The sequence below is a fragment of the Ostrinia furnacalis genome, unplaced genomic scaffold (genome assembly GCF_004193835.3).
Source record: "Ostrinia furnacalis isolate ACB-3 unplaced genomic scaffold, ASM419383v2 OfSCF1862, whole genome shotgun sequence".
In the NCBI taxonomy this organism is placed as follows: Eukaryota; Metazoa; Arthropoda; class Insecta; order Lepidoptera; family Crambidae; genus Ostrinia; species Ostrinia furnacalis.
Genome location: NW_021132101.1, coordinates 1,209,103 through 1,230,439, shown reverse-complemented (window position 1 = coordinate 1,230,439; position 21,337 = coordinate 1,209,103). Strand labels below are relative to the sequence as shown.

The 21,337-nt window shown below is 40.1% G+C and overlaps 1 protein-coding gene across 1 annotated transcript; it reads left to right on the top strand.

The window, feature by feature from the left end:
• The first annotated feature begins 16,513 nt into the window (after positions 1–16,513).
• On the top strand, positions 16,514–20,844 carry LOC114353945 (uncharacterized protein K02A2.6). The gene is given in 1 exon segment (XM_028306134.1): positions 16,514–20,844. A coding segment is annotated over 1 exon segment (4,185 nt). The 5' UTR covers positions 16,514–16,659.
• The last annotated feature ends 493 nt before the right edge of the window (positions 20,845–21,337 follow it).

The window sequence follows — 21,337 nt, the reverse complement described above, 5'->3', positions numbered from 1 at the left end:
ACACATTGGATACAAACTTAATTAAACTCTTTTTAAGAACTCAAATGAATGCTTTTCATAACCATAGGGTGATTCTCTGGCTAGGCAATAAAACAGCTGCCCATTAAGGGTTAAATGGTAGCAAGGACGACCTGCCCTACCAGAGGCGACAGTATCTCCGCTATGTTTAGACGACCTATATTATATCAGAGGAGGCGCCGCATTCTGCCTGACGAAGGGTGAAATGTGTCCCAGCTTTGATGTTCAGCGGCCTTGAGCAGCGGGCCGTGAGCGCAGCAGGCGACACGGACTTGACCTTTATTTTGTTAGTTTTTTTGCGTTACTGGGAAAACATTTTGGTGTAAAGAATGTTTATTGAAAATGAAAGATTAACATGCATATAAAATAAAATAAAACTAATAAACACTTATTGCTTATTAGCAAATAACACCATGTAGGTGTAGGTTGAAGTGGAAAATGGAAACCCCATATCTGGAAATTTGATCTAGCCATGGTGGTATGGTGCCTAGAACTTCAGCAAGGTTGTTGATACCCGATTCTAAATGCGGCGTCATTAGCGAGAAAAACACCTTTCGAATCAAGTTCATACCATATCTCGATTTTACGATCTATTCCGTCGATTATACGGTGCGGTGGTGTATGGTGGCTGGTGGTGGTATGATCCATTCGTGCGGCCTCCAAAATCGAGGGTTCGCGTGTGTCAGCCCTGCCCCCTGGCCTCAGGTACAATGTCAATGTTATCAGATGCCTCCACTTTCACGGACATTTGCAAGTCAGCAGGGCTAAGAAACCCTGGCCGTCGCAACTTGGGTTTTAGTGGAATATTTGCATTAGATCGATGATATTACTGCTGCCACGAACTAAATGAGGAATGCTAAAAATTACTATATTATGTAAGTTTTACTGACCTCAAAATATCAAGCGCCATTGTTTTTTGAAAAAACTAATTGTAATTCCGAAGCAGAATGTTGGAAAATTAAGAACTCCTAATTGAAAATCACTTAGGTACCTACTCCATTTATCAATCATTCAGATTTCAAGTAAATAACTCTTAAACAATCTTCTCCTAACCTACTAAAATGATAAATGTCAATATTCATTTCCCATTTCGGCAGTACCAGTGAAATGAAATTGAGGGCTGCATTCGGGAGTGACCTCGGAGATTGAACTGTGAGCGCGAGCCGCATTGATCGGTGGCACCACCGGGCAGCCTCACCTGTGCAGCTTAGTCCTCGCCTACCTTCCGCCTGTATAGGACTCCGACAATCCTGACTGAATCAACATGGCAGACTCACGGTTTGAATGATCGTTGCTCACAGTTCAGATTTCTAGCTACATACCTAACGGAAACACGCGACACCTTTTATTTTAAAAGCATAAAAAAATTAGAATACCTACTACCTATATTATGTAGATTCACAAAATTTTTTGAAAGGACTCAAACAAGAAAACAATAAATTAGGAAGTTGAAAAGAGACGGCCCAAGAACTTGTACAAGTTGTACAAAGATTTTAGTATAGCTAAGTAAAGAAAATATAGATTTGCCAACAAGACGAGTTGAACATTATGTTCGTAACTTGGTTTAATTAAACTGAGAACGCCAGCGAGCACAGCCTGAAAACTTTGTGATAAATACGCTACGGCTACGGCGTAGCGTTTTGGTAACACTACGCGACTACGAAGTTTCATTTCGTCACAGATTTGCGAAATCCAGCGATTTGACCCAATAATTTCTCATCTGGAGGAAAAATCGTTGAGGAGGAAATACCTATGCGCCTGCCCGATAGCTCAGTGAACTAAATTCAACTGAGCTATCGCTTCGATAACTCTTTTGAATTCGTTGTCGCGAAACGGCGAATAAACCCGAGCGCCAATTAAACTTTTCTACCTAGAATTTTACCTTTTTAACTAAGCTAATTTATTTTTAGATTAGATCACTGATTAAAGCTAATTAGCTAATTAGTTAGGCAAATAATGTGTGTCGTACTACGAAGTTTACGGTCCGCTGAAAGCACGCTACTACGAGATTAATTAATTAATATTCCTAAATACGTATGAATGAGAATGTTTGATTGATAAATAAATTAATGAATGAGTTACATTTAGAAAATGTAAATTATCCCAACACAAAATATGATATTAGATTAAACAATAGGCGTTAAAATGCGTTATTTTCTGTATTATAAATACTAACTTGAAAAATCGAACTGCATAAGGCGGGAAACGAATCCACGACCTTCTGCTCTTCCATCTGAGCTACTTAGACATGTTATTTTCTAATAATAAAGTGTCATCAAAATCAGTCTAGTAAAACCATCACAAACTTTCACGTTTCAATAAACTATACAATTATAGTAGAATTAGATATTGGAAAGAAACAGATCTCAATCGAATAGATGTCGGGAATGTTCAGATAGCTATCACACGGGTTCAATAAAGCCTTCATCAGCCCAGGGGTCGAGGTGGCAGATTGGCAATTACGCCCGACGAGCCAAGTTCAAATAAACATTACAGCGAACAACTTTTCCAAGTCTTATTTGGTCGGGTCAAGGAATCTGTGGAAAATGTGGTGTGTTTATTCCCAGTTAGTGACAAACAGTAGTTGCAAACATTAGGTAACAAATAACAGTCTACACAATAAACAAACTGTGATTGTAGGCAGCCAGTGACAAGAAGTGACAAAAATGTTTTTTTATTGCGTTATTTTGATGTGGTGATGTATTTAGGTCTTTTGAAAATATTTATTTAACGCAGACGGGTCATTGCTTGGCCATGGCCACGGTATAATAAAGAACTACATATACACACATCAAGGATTTTTCGGGGAAAAAAGTGACAGACTGAATTAATACTTATATCATGTTGATGAGTAGACATAACCAAATATGATTAGACTAGCTATGCCCGCGACTTTGTGTACGCATCGTGAAAATAGTTTGAATAATATTTCCCGTTTTTGCAACATTTTTCTTTACTGCTTCGCTCCTGTTGGCTGCAATAGGGTGATGTTATATAGCCTAAAGCCTTCCTCGATTAATGGACTATTGAACACAAATTCTTTAGGTTTATAACATTAGTATAGTAGATGGGGAAATAATAATATATTTAAAAAAACTATTATTTTTCATTAAATTGTAATTTGTTACTTTCGCACACTTTAAAACAATCAACCTTTATACAAAGGTAGGCCGTTCCTCGCGGTCGGATGCCGGGAAAGCCGGGACAAATTACTACTGTCTAGGCGGCGCGTTTTAACTTCTTGTTCAAACTTCGCGGCGAGGCTAGATTGGTCTGCGGCAGACAGGTATTTGTATAAAGGTGGGTTGTGATAGTTCGATAGATTTTAATTTAATCTTAGCTTTAGGATAGGAAACAAGAGTCTAATGGTTAAATAACCAGTTGTTATCTAAATCTAGATTCTGCAAGCACATTATTTTATTTATTTATTTTTAGTTCAATTACCGTTAGGTAAGTATACCTGTGTAGGATATGGTGTACTTTTTTTCCAAAACAATGTCGCAGACACTGCCAGCAGTCTCTGATAAGTATACTTATTAAATTATAAGCCCATATTGAGTGTAGGTACTCGAAGTAGTAAACTGAGTACCTAAGGTAAGCAGCTTATTGTTAACATAGTTAACGAAACTACGTCTAATATAGGAAAGTTTTCTAAATTTCTCCTGAAAGGTATTTTAACCTCTACAAACCAGCAGAGGCAACCCTGTGTGGGGTAGGTATGAATTTCATCCCCGCAGCAACGTCAGTGCGGGAAGTGCCGATATCTCCAGGAAGTTGCCGCACCTGCAGTTATCCTGCGCGCCGTGTCCTGCTGCCCGGACTCTCGCGACGCTTATGTCCTAGTTTCTAGTTTCTACTGTGCTCATAACCTGCTGCGAGCTGATGTGTCGTAATTTTGCAAGTTTGGAACATGTATTTGTAGTTTATTTGGTATCTGGAGGAAATGAACAAGTTTTGTCATTTTTAACGCTATTGCTGCTCATTAAGTCTAGCAGGAAAATTGTAACAACGTATCGTATTACAGCAACCTATGTAAGGAAGTTAAAAAACTGATAGACTTATGGATGGAGCTCTGGAGCTCTAGAATTCTTACTTGAATGAGCCTGCTGGGGCTGTTATCTAAATATTTTTTACAACTTTACAGCGAATATAAAACCACATTCGTGCAGTAATGGAACGCACGTCACGCTGCAGAACATAATGGTATTGAATCACAAAACAAGCGTCTCTCATACGGATAAAGAGTGAGTAACGGAGCAGTCTGCGAACTGTCAGCCGACAATATGTCTTCGAAAACCTCCACCGAGGTCGGCCGAGGAAAATGCTTTAGAATCGTGCCATTAGCATTCGGGTAGGCGAGGCGTCAATGTCGGCGATAATCTCGATGCTGCTGGCGTCACGAGCGGAGCCGGGAGACGAGCCATCACGTGAGATGCTATTCACATTCAGGCTTCTTCAAGGCGGCTGAGAGGTCGACCGTTGACCTTCTAATCTTCAAATTAGCGTCGCTCATAAAGGTAAAAACGAAAGCTTTTTTCAAGCTCGTGTGACCTTATGTGACCGCCTTTTGTTGGAACGATGCTATAGTTATGGCGAGGCAGTTCGTTAGTGTGGGTCAGTCGATTGTTTTCATTCTAATGATGGCAATCAGCATTCAGAGCCCGCGTTGCTGGCAGCGGATATAGCGACCGCGCGATAACGCTACCGAACCGCACCGACATTTTAGGATTTGTTGGTCTGCCATCGTCGATGTTTGTATTAGAATTGTACGAGACAAGACACAAGTTCATCGTAAATCGTAACAAGATAGAAAAACCTATAATAAACCCTTGTTTTGTTTTGAATAAGCTCGCTCGTGCACTCCAAGTCTCAATCAGAGGGTAAAATATCGAATTGCTAAATTACCTGTGCACTTTTAGGCCGATAATATCGTGAGTTCGGGAGTTCAGGAGCAGGGATGTGAAATTATCCCAATTTAGAACTCCAGTCAGTGCAAACAAAGTTAAAAATACCAGACGAAAACGTTCAATTTTCAGCACGTGAGGCATCATTGTGAAAATTATTGACGGGGCGACATCTAATAAATTCAATTTTTGCTTTGACTCGACGCTACGCGCGCCGGGTCAGAGTTCTTCAAACCTATAGTAATATAACAGAAGATAAATAAGTATGTGTTTAAAATATTTGGTATTCCTCGTAGCGCACCCATTTTGAAGCGCACCAAATGAAGCGCACCACAACTTTTCCTCGAAGTGCACCTATGCTAGCTATGTTGCCCTGGTACTTTTTATTCATTTTTAGTAGACGATGTTCAAAATCTTTATATTAGTATTAACTAGTATACATAGGTGCGCTTCGAGAAATAGTTTTGGTAAGCTTCATTTGGTGCGCCTCAAAATGGGTGCGCTTCAAGGAATACCTCTAAAATTATTCAACCAGAGTAAATTTTCTATGCTAACACCTTGTACCTTGTGATGATACCAGATGTAACAATTTGTTCAAATAAATAAACTTGAAAAATACAAATGTTTACTTCAAGAATATGACAAACCTTGTTGTGCAAGTGCAATAGCAAAACATAAAATACTAATAAATCCGCCACTCTGGCTGACTAGGTTAGATTCGTGCTCCTTTAAATCAACTACAAAAATATAAACTTATCACTTATCATAATAATAATAATATTACATCTAGAAATATTTTATTATTAATATGGAAACTTTGAGCTAGCTATGAATTGAATAGGAAGCCGTTCATCTGAAGCGTCTTAATAATTTTCTTTAGTCGTCGTCTTAATATTGAAAATAATAATTCTGTCTGCTTTTAGCTCCAGCGCTGATGAAGGTCTGGACAGCATCCAAGATTTCTGGAGTTACCGTGACGGTATTCCTCCAGCTTATCTGATAATTTCCTCCTAGTTATTTGCTCAGGAATCTGGTGTCAATTAAATACTAAAATCCTAGTAAAGTCTGATTTGACAATAAGAATACAATGTTTTATCATTTGTAAAAGTATTAGTACTTAAAATGAAAACATTCCTAGAATAATAATATTACAAAATCAGTTAGACAGACTGTGAAAACACGTTTTTATCATCTTCTTGCGTGTTTTTTGTTTTTCTTTGTTCTTCGATTTTTGTTTCTTTTAAATATTTATTTTTCGTGTTTTGTTTAATTATTGTTCGGTGTGCCAGGGCATCGCCCGCGCGTGACGTCACCAGCTATTTGCGTCCGCTTGGTATCTGTCAAGTAGAGGATCTGCGAACTGCTCTTGTATTGATGGATCACACACAAGCTTTGCCACTCCAACTGTTTCTATAAACATACAAATGCAGCATTCGCTGACCTGCTTTCAGTACATACAATGTAAATTGAAGGCAATTGCGAAACGACTGAATTAACTGGCAGTGTCGCGTGTTATGTGCCATAAACAGAATGTTTACTTATTTGTGTTTAAGTGATGAAATTCATGCAGCCAAACAATTTATTTAAGTTTAAAACGTGATACTTATTCTCAATGTTATAATCCAGTATTATGAACTTCTACCACTTCAGCCAGTTGAGGAGTAGGATAGGTATGACCTCAGATCATAGAAATCTGAGGGTATGACAGATCGGATTCCTAGCCCCAGGTGCGCTCGCCTGTCACCTCATACGCTCGAGGCATTGTGTGACTTGACCATAAGCTGTGGAAACCATGCCATGACTCCCGAAATTGCTGACAGAAGAGGTTCAGTTGTTTTAATTATCCTTATCAGTATTAGAAATGTGGGGGTAGTTGCATATTTTATGCCGATCAATGGCGGGATGTTTTGGAAAAATGGTATATATATCAGTGTCTTAATGTCTTTACTATAAAGTTTTTTTTTATCCACAACGAGGAAGCTCTTGGCCTAGTGTATCTCACCACCTGATAGTAAGTGACGATCAAGTGACATCTGATTCTTGGCTTGCATAATATACTCGTAGTTAGAAAGGAAATAACTAGTTTCCGAATGAGGGTAGGTAAACCCTCCCTCATTGTTCATTCATTCATTCCCTGAACCGGTAGATATTATACGGCCATTGAGGGAAGACGCCACCTTCCCTCCCCGCACAGCGTCCCTCCCCTTCGCTCGCCCTCGCAGGCTGGCTTCGAGTTTACCCGACCAATGGCGCGTGCCGCTTGCTTCGCTCGCTCCTCGCGCGCGGCTCGCCACTTCGCCAGTCATCGAGCGGCGGTCGCGGAAGATGCTACTTCGACGCTGTTAAATTTCACTAACGTTGTTGAACTGACATGCGCGTACTTTATCCTAAATTGTGACTAAAACACAGGGAGCAATTGGATTTCAGTGACCGATCACAGTGACAGTGCAGTGACGAGTTTATTTCCGTATTATTTTTCCGTTCCGGTTTGTTTTAAGCATTGGTGCAGTGTTTATGTTCGAAGCGCGGCGCCCGTCTCGTCCGGCGTGGTGGAGGGACGTCGCCCCCGAGGATTCTTAATAGAGGTGAGGCGCTAATTTTGATTATTTTAGCTTTTTGTTTAGCTTTGTGATGCGATGATGCGGCGCTGCAGCGGTGGTAAATGATTTACGGTCAAAAGCCGGTTCCAATACGATCGAGCGTCCGAGACGAACCTGCAGTTGAGAAATCCGGTTGTTTAAGTTGTACACTTTGTATTGTTGTTGTTGCTTACATTTTTACTCGTGATATTGCAAGTTAGTTGTTTATGCGCGTAACATTTATACATTTTCGTTCAATAGCATTATTAAGAATTTGTGTTTGTTTCCATAGTAAAAAAAGTTTCTGAAATTAGCTACCTACCCTCTTTTTAAAGAGGAAGTGCAGATAACTATTAGCATCTTTTTCATCATTTATATGACCAAAGCACGAGCCGAGGTAGTTACCTAACGTCGTTGGTTACCGATGGTTCAATAAAGTCGTCTCCGAAGCACGGAAGTTTCTTCTCTTGTATAGCTGACTAAAGAATTTGAAGCTGACATTGCAATAATTTGTCCACGAACATGGCAAATCACTTTCATCGCGTGTGCTTGAGGAGTTGATAGAACCCAAGACTTAAGTTTGCGAGGACTTACTAATTTTAAGCATTATGTCTTAAGGCACCCGTAATAAGGCCCGATCACGTTTTTGGGCAAGCACCTGTCTGTTTTGCTACCTTATGTTATTAAGAACTGTTTGATTTATGAAGGTAATTAAAACCTTCTCTGTTGCTGGATAATAAGGAAATTTATTTCGACGGAGCTAAAAATACACATTAACAGGCTTCCCAGTAAATTAGCAGAAGCCTTGCTTGATTATTACGGCCACATCGCGATCGGACCAATTTCTTTCGTTTGTTATTCTATTTTACTTCTTATCAATGGTCAATCAAATTAGGAAATCGGGAATATTATTCTCCTACCATGAACCGTAAGTTGATACAAGCACTCGTGTTGGTACCTACCTACTTCATTTATCTTGAAGATCAGCCTCACCACAGGCATCACACAGCAAAAGTCCTGCCTGTTCCTTCTCAATACTGCACCATGAGTCCCGATCTCGTGATACACTATTATTTGCAGGTGAATGAATTCAATTGTAAAAAAAATATTAAAAGATTGTATACACAATGTATTTAAAAAAATTGCTTTAACAATGGACATAAACATGAAAAAATAATCGACGTTTTCGTTTTTTCTAAAAAAGGGATATCCGTCGCACATGTGACAGTAGTAAATTAGATAATAGCCATTAAGTGTGCAGTTAATAGTTGTTATGAAGCGACTATGTGAAGCATATGGCCGGGCCGGGTCTCCGGATCGCCCGGCCGGGCCAGCGAAACATGGCGTAACCTACTTTGCCGGGTCATGCTTGTTCTCGCTTCTTGCTGAAGTGTTCACAACGAAATGTTCACTCCACAAATACGCTAGACCACTTTAAATGCAGGCTTTTTCAGTTGAAGTGCTAGATGGTGCTAGGATTTTAGCGGCCCAGGCCCAGAATAAGACCTACCCAGTACAGTTTGCGAATGAAGAATGAACACTCGTTTTGGAACTTCACAAGAATGTCTAATTAGTATTCTTTGGTGTCGTTTGCGAATCATTATGATTGATTGTAAGTGAGGGACAGGTATCTTGTTTCGAAAACATAGACAGGAAAATACCCCGTACTTGCCTAATTCAATTATAACAGCTCGTAATAGGTAGTAGCCGGTATCCATTGAACTGCCTATTTCGGCAGGCAATTTCGACGCGATTTATTACTTTTTGTCTAGACCATCATTGACGTAAAATAATAAAGGAATACATTATGTAGGTACCTACGTGATGAGATTTCCAGTGTCAGGCCGATGTTATTCTGGTATAGCAATTATTTTCTGTAAGGTCGTAAAAAACTAGATGGGATTTAAAGCTATCTTACTATATCACAGGGAATTCTTTTCATTCATTACACGATTATGAATATCGTCTTGTAAATAAATAACTAAATAACCTATTGGATACCTAAACAATTAATTTGGTTAGCTCATTTAATATTAATCCACTCGTGTACTTGAAAATGTTGCAAATCATAAAAATTCATAAAGCTTCTAGTATAGCATCCACTGTTACTGTTATGGCACTTATTCCGAGCTAACCCAGTTTCCAAATGTTGTGTTATTCCATAGTTTCGAAAAGCACATGATTTAGTAAACACTAACTGCAGCCGGCTGCAGTTTTAAACCGAAATGAATCATTCCGTTTCGGCGCAGTTTGTTCAAAATTGCTGAGGTTAAATAGTTAAATGCCTTCATAGTTTTCAAAGCGAGTTAATTTAATATTTTAATTTGTTTTCGAATTTACCATAGATTTTGCCAAAGCAAAGGTTTGAAGTATTCGTTGAGCTACTAACAACAACCTATGTACATACCTACATGAAGAATTGAAGATATAGGTAGGTATGTTATATTTATATCGACAGTTACTAAGTACGCAAGGAATAAATAAACGTTAAAAAAATTATTAAAGCATAAATCTAGTAGACTATTTTCTTCCGATTGATGTTCAAGATTAGTCTCCGAATCGCGTAACATCAAACAAGATAAAGTTCTATTTCACTAAACCAATGTCAGGCTCAGGCTGTTTGCTCAATCGCATTGTATTGGGCCAAAGTTTAGAATTTACCTACCTGCTTTAACAAATGAACGGCTGTCGGATGGTATTGAATTTTTCAAAGTTGGTTAATCCAAACGATATTAAAATATCGTTGGTTAATCCAAATGGATAGACGCCATCACGAAGGCCACTGAGTCCACCATGGTTCAGTGTACTCGCGACGCCTCTAACCGTCAGAAATGGATGCACATTGTAGCGTTATTTTTATCTAGATATAAATAATCGCCAACTTAAGTTAAAATTAAATAAATATTTTAAATTAAATAACTACTCATTAAATAAAACAATTTCTTATAAATAAAACATTGATAAAATAATACTCTTATAATAGTAATAATTTCTGTACAAATTGATTACAACGTTTATCGATATTTCCGATTGCGGTTATCGACTGTACCGCATCTCTATTTCGTTTCCTTCAGCGATCAAGCGCACGAGGTTCACGTCGCGGCAGCCCGCGTCGGCCATTTGATTCGCTCGGGACGTCGGAGTTGAATAGACGCAGCGTTATTGTCGTCCGTGCTGTCAAACTTTCGTCGTAACGTCCCTAATTTTTACTTTAATTTTATTTGCCGTATCCAAAGAAAGATTAATAATAAACTCTGTGCGTGTGTATCCCCCACTTATTGGGGTTCACTGTACGAGCTTCGATCTGGCGAACATACCCTACGTCGTTGTCCTGCCAAGGATTCATCATCACCAGGGCAGTACCGCTCTGCACAGCAAGCCAAACCACCTTATCTCGGCCAACTTACCCACAATATCCCACAATATAGTATTAAGTAACTGTGCAATGTTACAAGAATAAACAAAATTTATTTTCTTTGTAAGTGTTGTGAATTATTTTAAAATTCCCACATTACAAGTGGCGCCCTCAACGTGGATTAAGTTAATTGTGGGATACAATTTGGATTGCTGTGTAGTTTGTGTTGTGAGCGTGCATTTTGTAAAGCTTTGTTTTTTTAGTTGCCTATTATTTTTGCCTTGCAACTAGGGTCTAGTGTGGATGGAATAGTTATCGATATCGATAGTTATGGGTTATTTTTTTTAGTTTGTAATAATAATAAGTTATTAATTTTGTAATCTATCACACTTAGACACTAGTTGCAGTTTTTATTTTTGTTCAGTGTTGTTTTTTTTTGTTTTGCTTTGCTTTTGCTTTTTTTTTCTTTTTGCCCTTTCAGTCGTATTTAGGTGCTATTAGAACAATTCCGTAGTATACAATTGTAACGGAACGGGGTAGTTAGATATATTAATTTTATTTGTATTAGTCGACAACTGTTCACATTTACCCATATTTTAAATTTCAACTTGTCTAAATTCATAATGACGCACACGATTAAATTTCTATCATTACAAAAATCAGAACTCGCTTACGAAGTAGAAATAAGAGGTGAGAATCCAGCCGACACGGTACAAGACCTACGTAAACAAATAGTAAAATTGGTACAACTTTTTCCTTCAGAAGATATTCTAGCATCACCATTTGAACCAATTGATGATATTAAATCTATAAACGAAAGTTTAGAAAAAGCCTATAAAAATGTTAAACAGTTAAATTTATATTTTGACAAAAGCCTACTAGAAAGAACAAAAAACTTAATGAGCCATGTTTACCACAGATTAAATAGAGTTGATTGTTCGATTCAACCTGAAGTACTCGATTCTTGGAATAATGCCGCAAAACGCTTCGAATCTATTAAATCTTCCCTTTCACAATTGTCCAGGGAATCCTCTTCTGTCCCGGCTGAACCAACAGAAAATATGACTCAAATCGTAACTGTTAGCTGCGACCGTGGTCTGTCTTCCGATCTTTCCAAACTTAAATTTAACGGAAAAACTTGCGTGCGCGCTTTCATCCTTAGTGTTAACGATTTTACTAAGGCAAGGGGAATTTCTTCTAATAAAATTTTATCATTTGCTTCGGAAATTTTTTCAGATGATGCGTTACACTGGTTTCGCAGTATACGAGATAAAGTGGATACTTGGGAGGATGTTTGTGAACGTCTTAAATCTGATTTTAGTAACTCGGATTACGATTATAGATTTCTGGCAGAGATTAGAGCACGCACGCAAGGCGAACGGGAAAACATTACTATTTACCTCTCGATCATGTCAGGAATGTTTGCACAATTAGATCGGAAGCTATCCGAAGAAGATAAGCTAGAGATCATACTGCATAATATCCGCCCTTGCTATGCCAACGTGCTGGCGTCTTGTCCGGACATAAAAGATATTGATACTCTGCAAACACTTTGCAAGAACTTTGAGAATGTTCAAGCACGCCTATCACAATTTCGTGAACCCCCTAAAGCAACAGCTGATACTTTAGCACCTGCATTTGCGTATTCTCAGTCCCCAGCTGGTAATAAAACGTTTAAAGCAACTAGCAGCGACCAATCCTATCCACAAAAACAAACTTACACTAATAATTATAACAAAAATTTTGCACAAAACTCAAATCAAAATTTAAACTATTATAAATCTAACAATCAGTGGAATTCAGGAAATAACCAAAAACCTGTTCATGCTATTACTACTAAACTAAAATTTTGTCCACGCTGTCGTGCTGACACCCACGGACTCAGAAATTGTCCGGCTGAGCGCAATATCGTCTGTTTCCGTTGTGGTCGTCCAGGTTTTCGCTTCTATGACTGCCCAGATTGCCAAAAACCTTCTTGTTCAGAAGAAACAAAAAACGAGTAGCGCAGAATTGCAGTTACACAAGCAAAAAAGAGTGGCAAGACTGGTTGTCATTCGTTAAAAATTTTTCTACTGTTTATAAAGTAACTTCAATTCTGCAATCTAAACCTAATGATGATACACGAACTTATGTAACTATTTCTATTAACAACTTTAATATTTGTGGATTACTGGACTCGGGAGCTGCAATATCAGTTATAGGTGACAAACTGTACAATGAGTTGTTGAACATGGGCTTTGTTTTGCGTTCAGATGATAAACTCCAAATAACCGCTGCTGGTGGTCAGAATTTACGTGGCATCGGTTACATTGAAATACCTGTATCTTTTGAAGACTCTTTTCACACTATAAAAGGGTACGTTATCCCAGAAATTGATACTCCTCTTATACTGGGTATTGACTTCTGGAGAAAATTCAAGTTATGTCCCAAATATATTGGCTCTATGAATATAGCTCAGTCTTCCACTACAACCGCTAACTATAACCATCTTACACCTTACGAAAACTTGCTACCGTCTCAACGTGTTATCGCGGACAACTTAGTGCAAGACTTCAAGAATATCTCTTTTGAGAAAAAGGGTTTAGGGAGAACTGCACTAATTAGTCATCGCATAGATACCGGGGACTCCGTGCCTATACGCCAACGCTATTACCGTATGTCACCGGAGAAAACCAGAATCATTAATGAACAGGTAGACGAAATGCTACAGTTGGACGTTATTGAACCCTGTGAGAGCGCCTGGTCATCCCCAGTGCTTGTAGTCAATAAAAAGAATGGTACACCAAGATTTTGTCTGGATAGCCGTAAATTGAACTCCGTAACCGTTAAAGACGCATATAATTTGCCTTATATATCAGAGATCTTAGATAATTTAAAAGATGCAAAATTTTTGTCTAGCATCGACCTCTCAAAAAGTTTCTGGCAAATTCCTATTTGTCCAGAGGATAAAAATAAAACCGCATTCTTTGTTCCTAGTCGTGGCACTTTCTGTTTTAAAACTAATAGTGTCCGACCGAATATGGATTTTCAGCCGAAAACGGAAACGAAAACGAAGCTTCGGCTGCAGTCTCATTTTCGGCCGAAAACGAAAACGAAAACGAAAATGACCTTCAACTCTCAAATGGCAATGCCAGATTTTGTATGGAAAGTGGCGTCTTTTTTTTTTCGCGCGGCCATCGACCAAACTTTGTTTTTTGATTACAAAATAGTGTAATAAACCAAACTTACTATGTCATGTATACCTCTAAACTCAGTCTGAACTGAGTTACGAGCATTAGAAGTTTGATGATTTTCANCGAAAACGAATATTCGGTCGGTCACTAAAAACTATGGCATTCGGTCTTACTAACGCTCCAGCAACACAACAGCGATTGGTTGACAAACTGTTTGGGCCTGAATTCGACTTGAGAGTGTTCTGTTACATAGACGATATTATCTGTGTAAGTGATAGCTTTGACAGTCACGTGAACCTTCTTCGCCGTGTCCTAAAAAAGCTACAGGGGGCTAATCTCACAATTAATTTTGAAAAGACTCATTTTTTCCGACACAGCTTAAAATACTTGGGGTATGTCGTGGACGTACAAGGTCTGCGTACGGATCCTGATAAGGTTAGCGCCATTCTCAACTACCCTACCCCAACATCAAAGAAAGAGTTAAAAAAATTTTTGGGAACCGCTTCCTGGTACCGTAGATTTGTTCCTAATTTTAGCACGATCGCCGGACCACTAAATAAGCTTACCTCTATTAAAAAAGGTGCCCCACATTTTTCTTGGACTGTAGAGGCTAATGTCGCTTTCGAAAGTCTAAAAACATTGTTGACTACCACTCCTGTTCTCTCTTGTCCTAATTATACCTTGCCTTTTGAAGTACATACAGACGCAAGTAATTATGGAATTGGCGCCATGCTATGCCAAAATATTAATGGCGAGGAGCACCCCATTGCCTATATGAGCAAGTCCCTTTCAGGAGCTGAGAAAAATTATAGCATTACTGAAAGAGAGACTTTAGCTGTTCTTATAGCTCTAGAACACTGGCGTTGCTACCTCGATAATGGCCAACCCTTCGTTGTTTACACTGACCATTCTGCGCTCAAATGGTTCTTGTCCTTAAGTAATCCCACAGGCAGATTGGCTCGCTGGGGTGTGAGATTGTCATCATTTAATTTCGTAGTTAGACACCGTAAAGGTGTAGATAATGTAATTCCCGACGCTCTGTCACGTGCCCTACCCGTAAATACTATAAACACTTCTAATGTCTTTTCAAACACCAATGATGATTGGTACAAAGATAAATATACAACCTGTTTAAAGTCTCCTTCTAGCTTGCCCAACTTCATAATAAATAATAATACGCTGTATAGACTTTCGAAAAATAAATGTAGACTTACGTCTGAGTTTGCATGGAAAGAGGTAGTCCCAAGCGAACTACGCCAACAAGTGATATCAGCTAATCACTCAGAGCCTACTGCTGGTCACTTGGGAATTCACAAGACTTATCACCGTTTGTCGCTACGCTATTTCTGGCCAGGCATTTACTCGGACGTAGCTAAATTTGTCTCAAGTTGCCCCACGTGCCTCGCATATAAACTACCTAACCATGCAACATTAGGAGTTATGGGAAGGCCCAAACAGTGCTCACGGCCGTTCCAGATGATATCAATAGATTTCATCGGACCTCTACCCACGAGCAGAAAACAGCACGCATATCTACTAGTAGTAGTATGTTGCTTTACTAAGTATTGTCTCGCGTTTCCCCTTAGAAGAGCCAATGCCGATGCAGTAATACGTCACATGGAGGACTCAGTTTTTTTGGTACACGGTGTCCCCCAAACAATTTTTTTGGACAATGGCAGTCAATTTATTAGTAAAAGCCTGGAACAGTTTTTTCAAAATTATAAAATACCAAACATTTTCTTTACGCCTCGTTATACGCCTCAGATTAACACCGTAGAAAGATACAATAAAACTATTGTTACTTGCATTTCTACAACCATTGACCAGGATCAAAGATCGTGGGACGTCAATCTACCTAAAATACTTTTTGCTATTAATAATTCGGTGAATGAAGTAACAGGATATACACCCGCTTTCCTTGTATATGGTAGGGAACTTGTTACGTGTGGTTCACATTATTTAGAATCAGATCTTGGTGATCAAATTATCTTTCTCCCACGTGATTCGTATGCAGAGAATACTGGCCATCTTGCCCCAATTTTTGATAAAGTCCAAACGCGTCTTTGGCACGCTCATGCTAAAAATACAGCACATTATAACCTTAGACGTAAGCCAGCCGAATTCCATATTAATGACATAGTTTGGAAAAGAACTTACTATCAAAGTGACAAAGATAAGTATTTCAGCAAAAAACTTGCACCTAAGTTCTTAAAATGTCGGGTAACCGGTAAACGTTCGCCCCTCGTCTATGAATTATCTGACATGTCCGGTAGAGATCTAGGCGTTTGGCATATCAAAGATTTGAAACTGACAAATACGTATAAATAAATAAATATAAATATAACTAAGTACGTCTTAAAAGAGTTAGTGCGGATTTTTTTTAAATGTACCTATCATGTACCAAAAATCCTTCACCAGCGAGCGGGGTATTGTAGCGTTNGTTGCATATTGGATCGCAGGCCGCCTTTATACATGTATGTATAGCTATAGATATACGATGCGTGGCTGCGCCCGCGTTCTAACGTCTCAATAATAAATCAGTGCGTTGACAGCAGTCTCGTGTTTCACTCGCGTCCTGTGCTCCTATACTTACCAGTGGCGACTTCTACCCGCGTTTGTAAGAAATAAAAATGGCCGGTGCAAATTTCGGATTTATTTCAAATTTTGATCACAATCTTCAGACTTGGAAGATAATATATAAATGCAGATTGGAGCAGTGGTTTATTGCAAATGATGTCACGGACAAGAGCAAAAAACGGGCAATTTTGCTCAGCGCACTCAACGAGGGCACCTACAAACTCGCAGCGGACCTGGCGCTGCCCAAGGAGTTACAGAACGTGCCATATGAGGACATTGTGGACGTCCTCGACAGCCACTTCACCCCAAAGCAGGTCGGGTTTAGCGAGCGCCATCAGTTTTACGCCGCTACTCAACAGCCGACAGAGACGCCTGCACAGTGGGCTGCCAGATTACGGGGCCTGACCGCGCAGTGTGGGTTCAGCAACGTCGAGGAAGCCCTACGTGATCGCTTCATAATGGGAATGCTGCCGGGAGCCGAGAAGGAGAAGATGTACGTGCAGGGGCTGGCAGAGCTGACGCTTGCCAAGGCCGTGGAGCTGGCGGAGAGCATGCGCAGCGCACGCGCCGCCGTCAGCAGCGCCTCGGCTGCGGGCTCAGCGCCGCCCGCGCCGGACCAGCTGTACAAGATTCGTCGAGACGGCTCCGTCANCGGTTGTTAAAATCTCGCTCCGGTGCAAACCTCTAATGCGAACCACAAGGCGGAATCGTGTCGTTTTGCCAACTATACCTGTAGGAAGTGCAATAAAAAAGGTCATTTGCGTCGCGTGTGCAAAAATGTTAATTATGTTGCTACAAATCCGAGTGAGGTAAATGAGGGCGGCGAAGACGACGACGGTGAGTTATTCAACATACGTTCTTATAGAGGCGAACCACTAGTTGAAACGGTGTGCATTAACGGTAAACATTTAAAATTCGAAATTGACAGTGGATCGGCGGTTACAGTCATTTCAGAGAGTACCTACAATTTGCATTTTAATAATATACCGTTAGTAACGACTAAAAAGAAACTTGTTAGTTATACAGGCGAAATGTTAGGTTGCGCTGGAATAATGTGCTTACCGCTGCAATGGAGTGGGCGAACGCGCTCACTCAACGTTTACGTAGTGCGCGGCGGCGGGCCGCCGCTTCTCGGTCGCGACTTCATTTCCCAGTTTGAGCTACAGCTGACTCCGGTTAATTATTGCGAACAAAGTGATGATGTTTTAAAGCAAGTTCGCAGTCGTTATCCCGCCTTATTTTCAGGGACATTAGGATGTTTCAACAAATACAAGGTTAAATTAACATTGAGGGAAGGTTCTAAGCCCATTTTTTGTAAGGCTCGGCCGGTAGCGTTTGCGTTGAGAGATAAAATTGAAAGTGAAATTGATCGGTTGGTTGGATTAGGGGTGCTCCGGCCGATAGAACACTCAGAATACGCGTCACCAATCGTACCGGTACTTAAACGCGATGGATCTGTTCGTATGTGCGTGGATTACTCAGTCACTTTAAACAAACAATTAGTGGTTGAACAATACCCACTTCCAACTATAACTGAGCTATTTTCTAAACTTTGTGGGGGGCAACAATTCACAAAATTAGATTTATCAATGGCGTATAATCAATTTTGTCTAGATGAGACGTCACAACCCCTAACGTGCATCAATACGCATCGCGGTTTGTTCGCTTATACGCGTCTAGTGTTCGGGTTGACCAGCGCGCCGGCTATCTTTCAGCGCGCCATGGAAAATCTACTTTCAGGCATTAGCGGCGTCCTAGTACTACTTGATGACGTTTTAGTGACTGGTCAATCCCAGTCAGTCCACCTAGATAGGTTAAATAAAGTGTTACAACGACTGCAGGACGCAGGATTAACACTACAGCCAGAAAAATGCGATTTCTTTAGAGATGAAATAGGTTATTTAGGCTACGTGATTAACAAAGACGGGTTAAAAAAATGTCCAGATAAGGTAAAAGCAATACTAGAAGCACCAGTACCTACAAATATAAATCAATTGCAGTCATTCTTAGGATTAGTTAATTATTATAGGTGTTTTGTCCCTGGAGCATCTTGTATAATGAGTCCGCTGTACGAGCTTTTAAAAAAGGGTTGTAAATGGCATTGGTCCAGTAGGGAAGATGAGGCATTTAATACTATAAAAAAATATTTGGCTTCAGAACAAGTGCTTACTCACTTCGACGGAAATGCCAAAATTATATTAACTGTAGATGCTTCGCCTAGTGGTTTAGGGGCAATTTTATCTCAAGTTGATAAGGACGGCCAAGAAAAACCTATTTCATTTGCATCCCGAACGTTAAATAATGCGGAACGGCGCTATTCTCAAATACAAAAGGAAGCCACAGCGATCATATTTGGAGTAAGGCGATTCCATCAGTACCTATATGGTAGGTCCACACCATTTGTACTACGTACAGACCATAAACCTCTTCTTTCTATCTTTGGGCCTCATAAAGGTATACCTGAAGTATCCGCAAATCGCTTGCAACGATATGCTTTGTTTTTGACTGCCTACAATTATACTATAGAGTATATAAAAAGTGCAGACAATAGCGCGGACTACCTGTCTCGCGCGAGCCTGCCGGCGGCGGCTGCGCGGGAGGGGGAGCGCGCGGACGTCGGCTGCGACAGCGCAGCGTATGTGTGTTTTGTAGTGGAGGGAGCGCTCCCAGTAACTGCACGCGAATTGAGTAATGCAACTGTTGAGGATTGTATTTTGAAAAGTGTTAGTAACTACATACTTAATGGTTGGCCTAAAAGTATGTCAGATAGCCGTATAAAACCATACCATCTTTGCAGATGGGAATTGTCAGTCGAAAATGGATGTGTCATGCGCGGTCATAAAGTTGTAATTCCCGAGTCGTTGCGTGAGCGAGTTATGTCCGAGCTCCATACATCTCATATGGGAATCGTAAAAACTAAAGCAGAGGCACGCGCACGATTTTGGTTCCCGGGTATTGACGAAGCGCTGGAGCGCATGATAGGCTCGTGCGCGGTGTGCGCGCAGCTGCGAGCGTCGCCGCCGCGCGCGCCTATATCGCCGTGGAAATATCCTCCGCGGCCCTTCCACCGAGTACATTTAGATTTTCTTGGTCCCATAAATGGACGCGTTTACTTAGTCATAGTAGATGCTTATAGTAAATGGGTGGAGGTGTATGAGATGAGCTCTATTGCCACCTCCGTTGTAATAGATAAAATGTATGAGTTCATGTCAAGGTTTGGATTGATTCATACTTTAGTAACAGATAACGGCACTTCTTTTTGTTCGCAAGAGTTTGATAATTTCTGTAAATTAAATGGTATCTCTCACATGACGTCACCGCCGTACCACCCAGCCAGTAACGGCCAAGCGGAGTCTTACGTCAAAATAGTCAAACGGGGAATTAAGTCGAGTCTACAAACTAGTGATACTCAAAAACAATGTAAATTAAAGTTATTAAAGTACCTATTTGATTATCGTAATTCTATCCACACAACGACGGGAACGTCACCGGCTCAGCTAGTGTTTGGTCGCCAGTTGCGGTCGCGGTTAGACCTGCTGAACCCGTCACCGTCGCCCTCGTCGACCTCACTCGCTGAACATGTTCATTCCAAACAGTGTTTACAAACTGAAGCGCACGGTGGAAAGAACACTAAGTTTCTGCCTGATCAATCAGTGTTATACAAAAAATATCTTAACAATAATAAGTTTATCTGGTCGAAAGGTATAGTTATTAAGGAAATTGGAACTATGTTATATTTAATTAAGGATTGTTTTACATCTGTTCTGGTTCGTAAACATAAAAATCAATTGTTACATTATAAGGGGCCGCCAATAAACTGTAGCAATAATAATTGTAGTAAACCGGGGGACTGCACAATCGATACCCATCATGAGGCAACAGTGTTTGATGACATCACAATATCGGGGCCACCGAGTGACTCATTGTCATCTACACAACCGCAGTTTACAAATGAGTCTCTCACTGAAGGGAGAGGAGGGAACGAGATGCCGCCACCTGCATCTGTTGATGGCGTCGCAACGCCACCACCTGCATCCGTTGACGACGTCACAACGCCGCGCGATTCTCCTTCATGGTGTGGCGTAACGATGTCAAGAGGAGTGCGACGACCGCCATCTGAAGGTGACAATGAGTTCTACGATGTTGATGAAAGTCCAGATGAGAGAATTGCAGAGACTACAAATATCGGAAGATCTAGACGTAATCGTCCCCCGGTCGATTATAAAAGGTTCTTCTAAATAGGTACCTTCCTGTAGCTATTGGGGGAGGAATATTGCATATTGGATCGCAGGCCGCCTTTATACATGTATGTATAGCTATAGATATACGATGCGTGGCTGCGCCCGCGTTCTAACGTCTCAATAATAAATCAGTGCGTTGACAGCAGTCTCGTGTTTCACTCGCGTCCTGTGCTCCTATACTTACCATATAAATATAACTAAGTACGTCTTAAAAGAGTGTGTGCGGATTTTTTTAAATGTATCAGGTACCAAAAATCCTTCACCAGCGAGCGGGGTTCGTTCNAAAAAATATATACATTTCCTTGGCACCAAAACCACTGTTGACCAGTGTAGTTCTAGTTTCATCTATTTTCATATGTACACTTTAACGTGACTCACACTGTATATTGTACTCTTAGAACATAGTATTAATGGATTTTTTTGTTATATTGTATGTATTATTGTACAATTGTTGGTAAACCAATAAATAAAAAAAAATAATTAAAAAAAA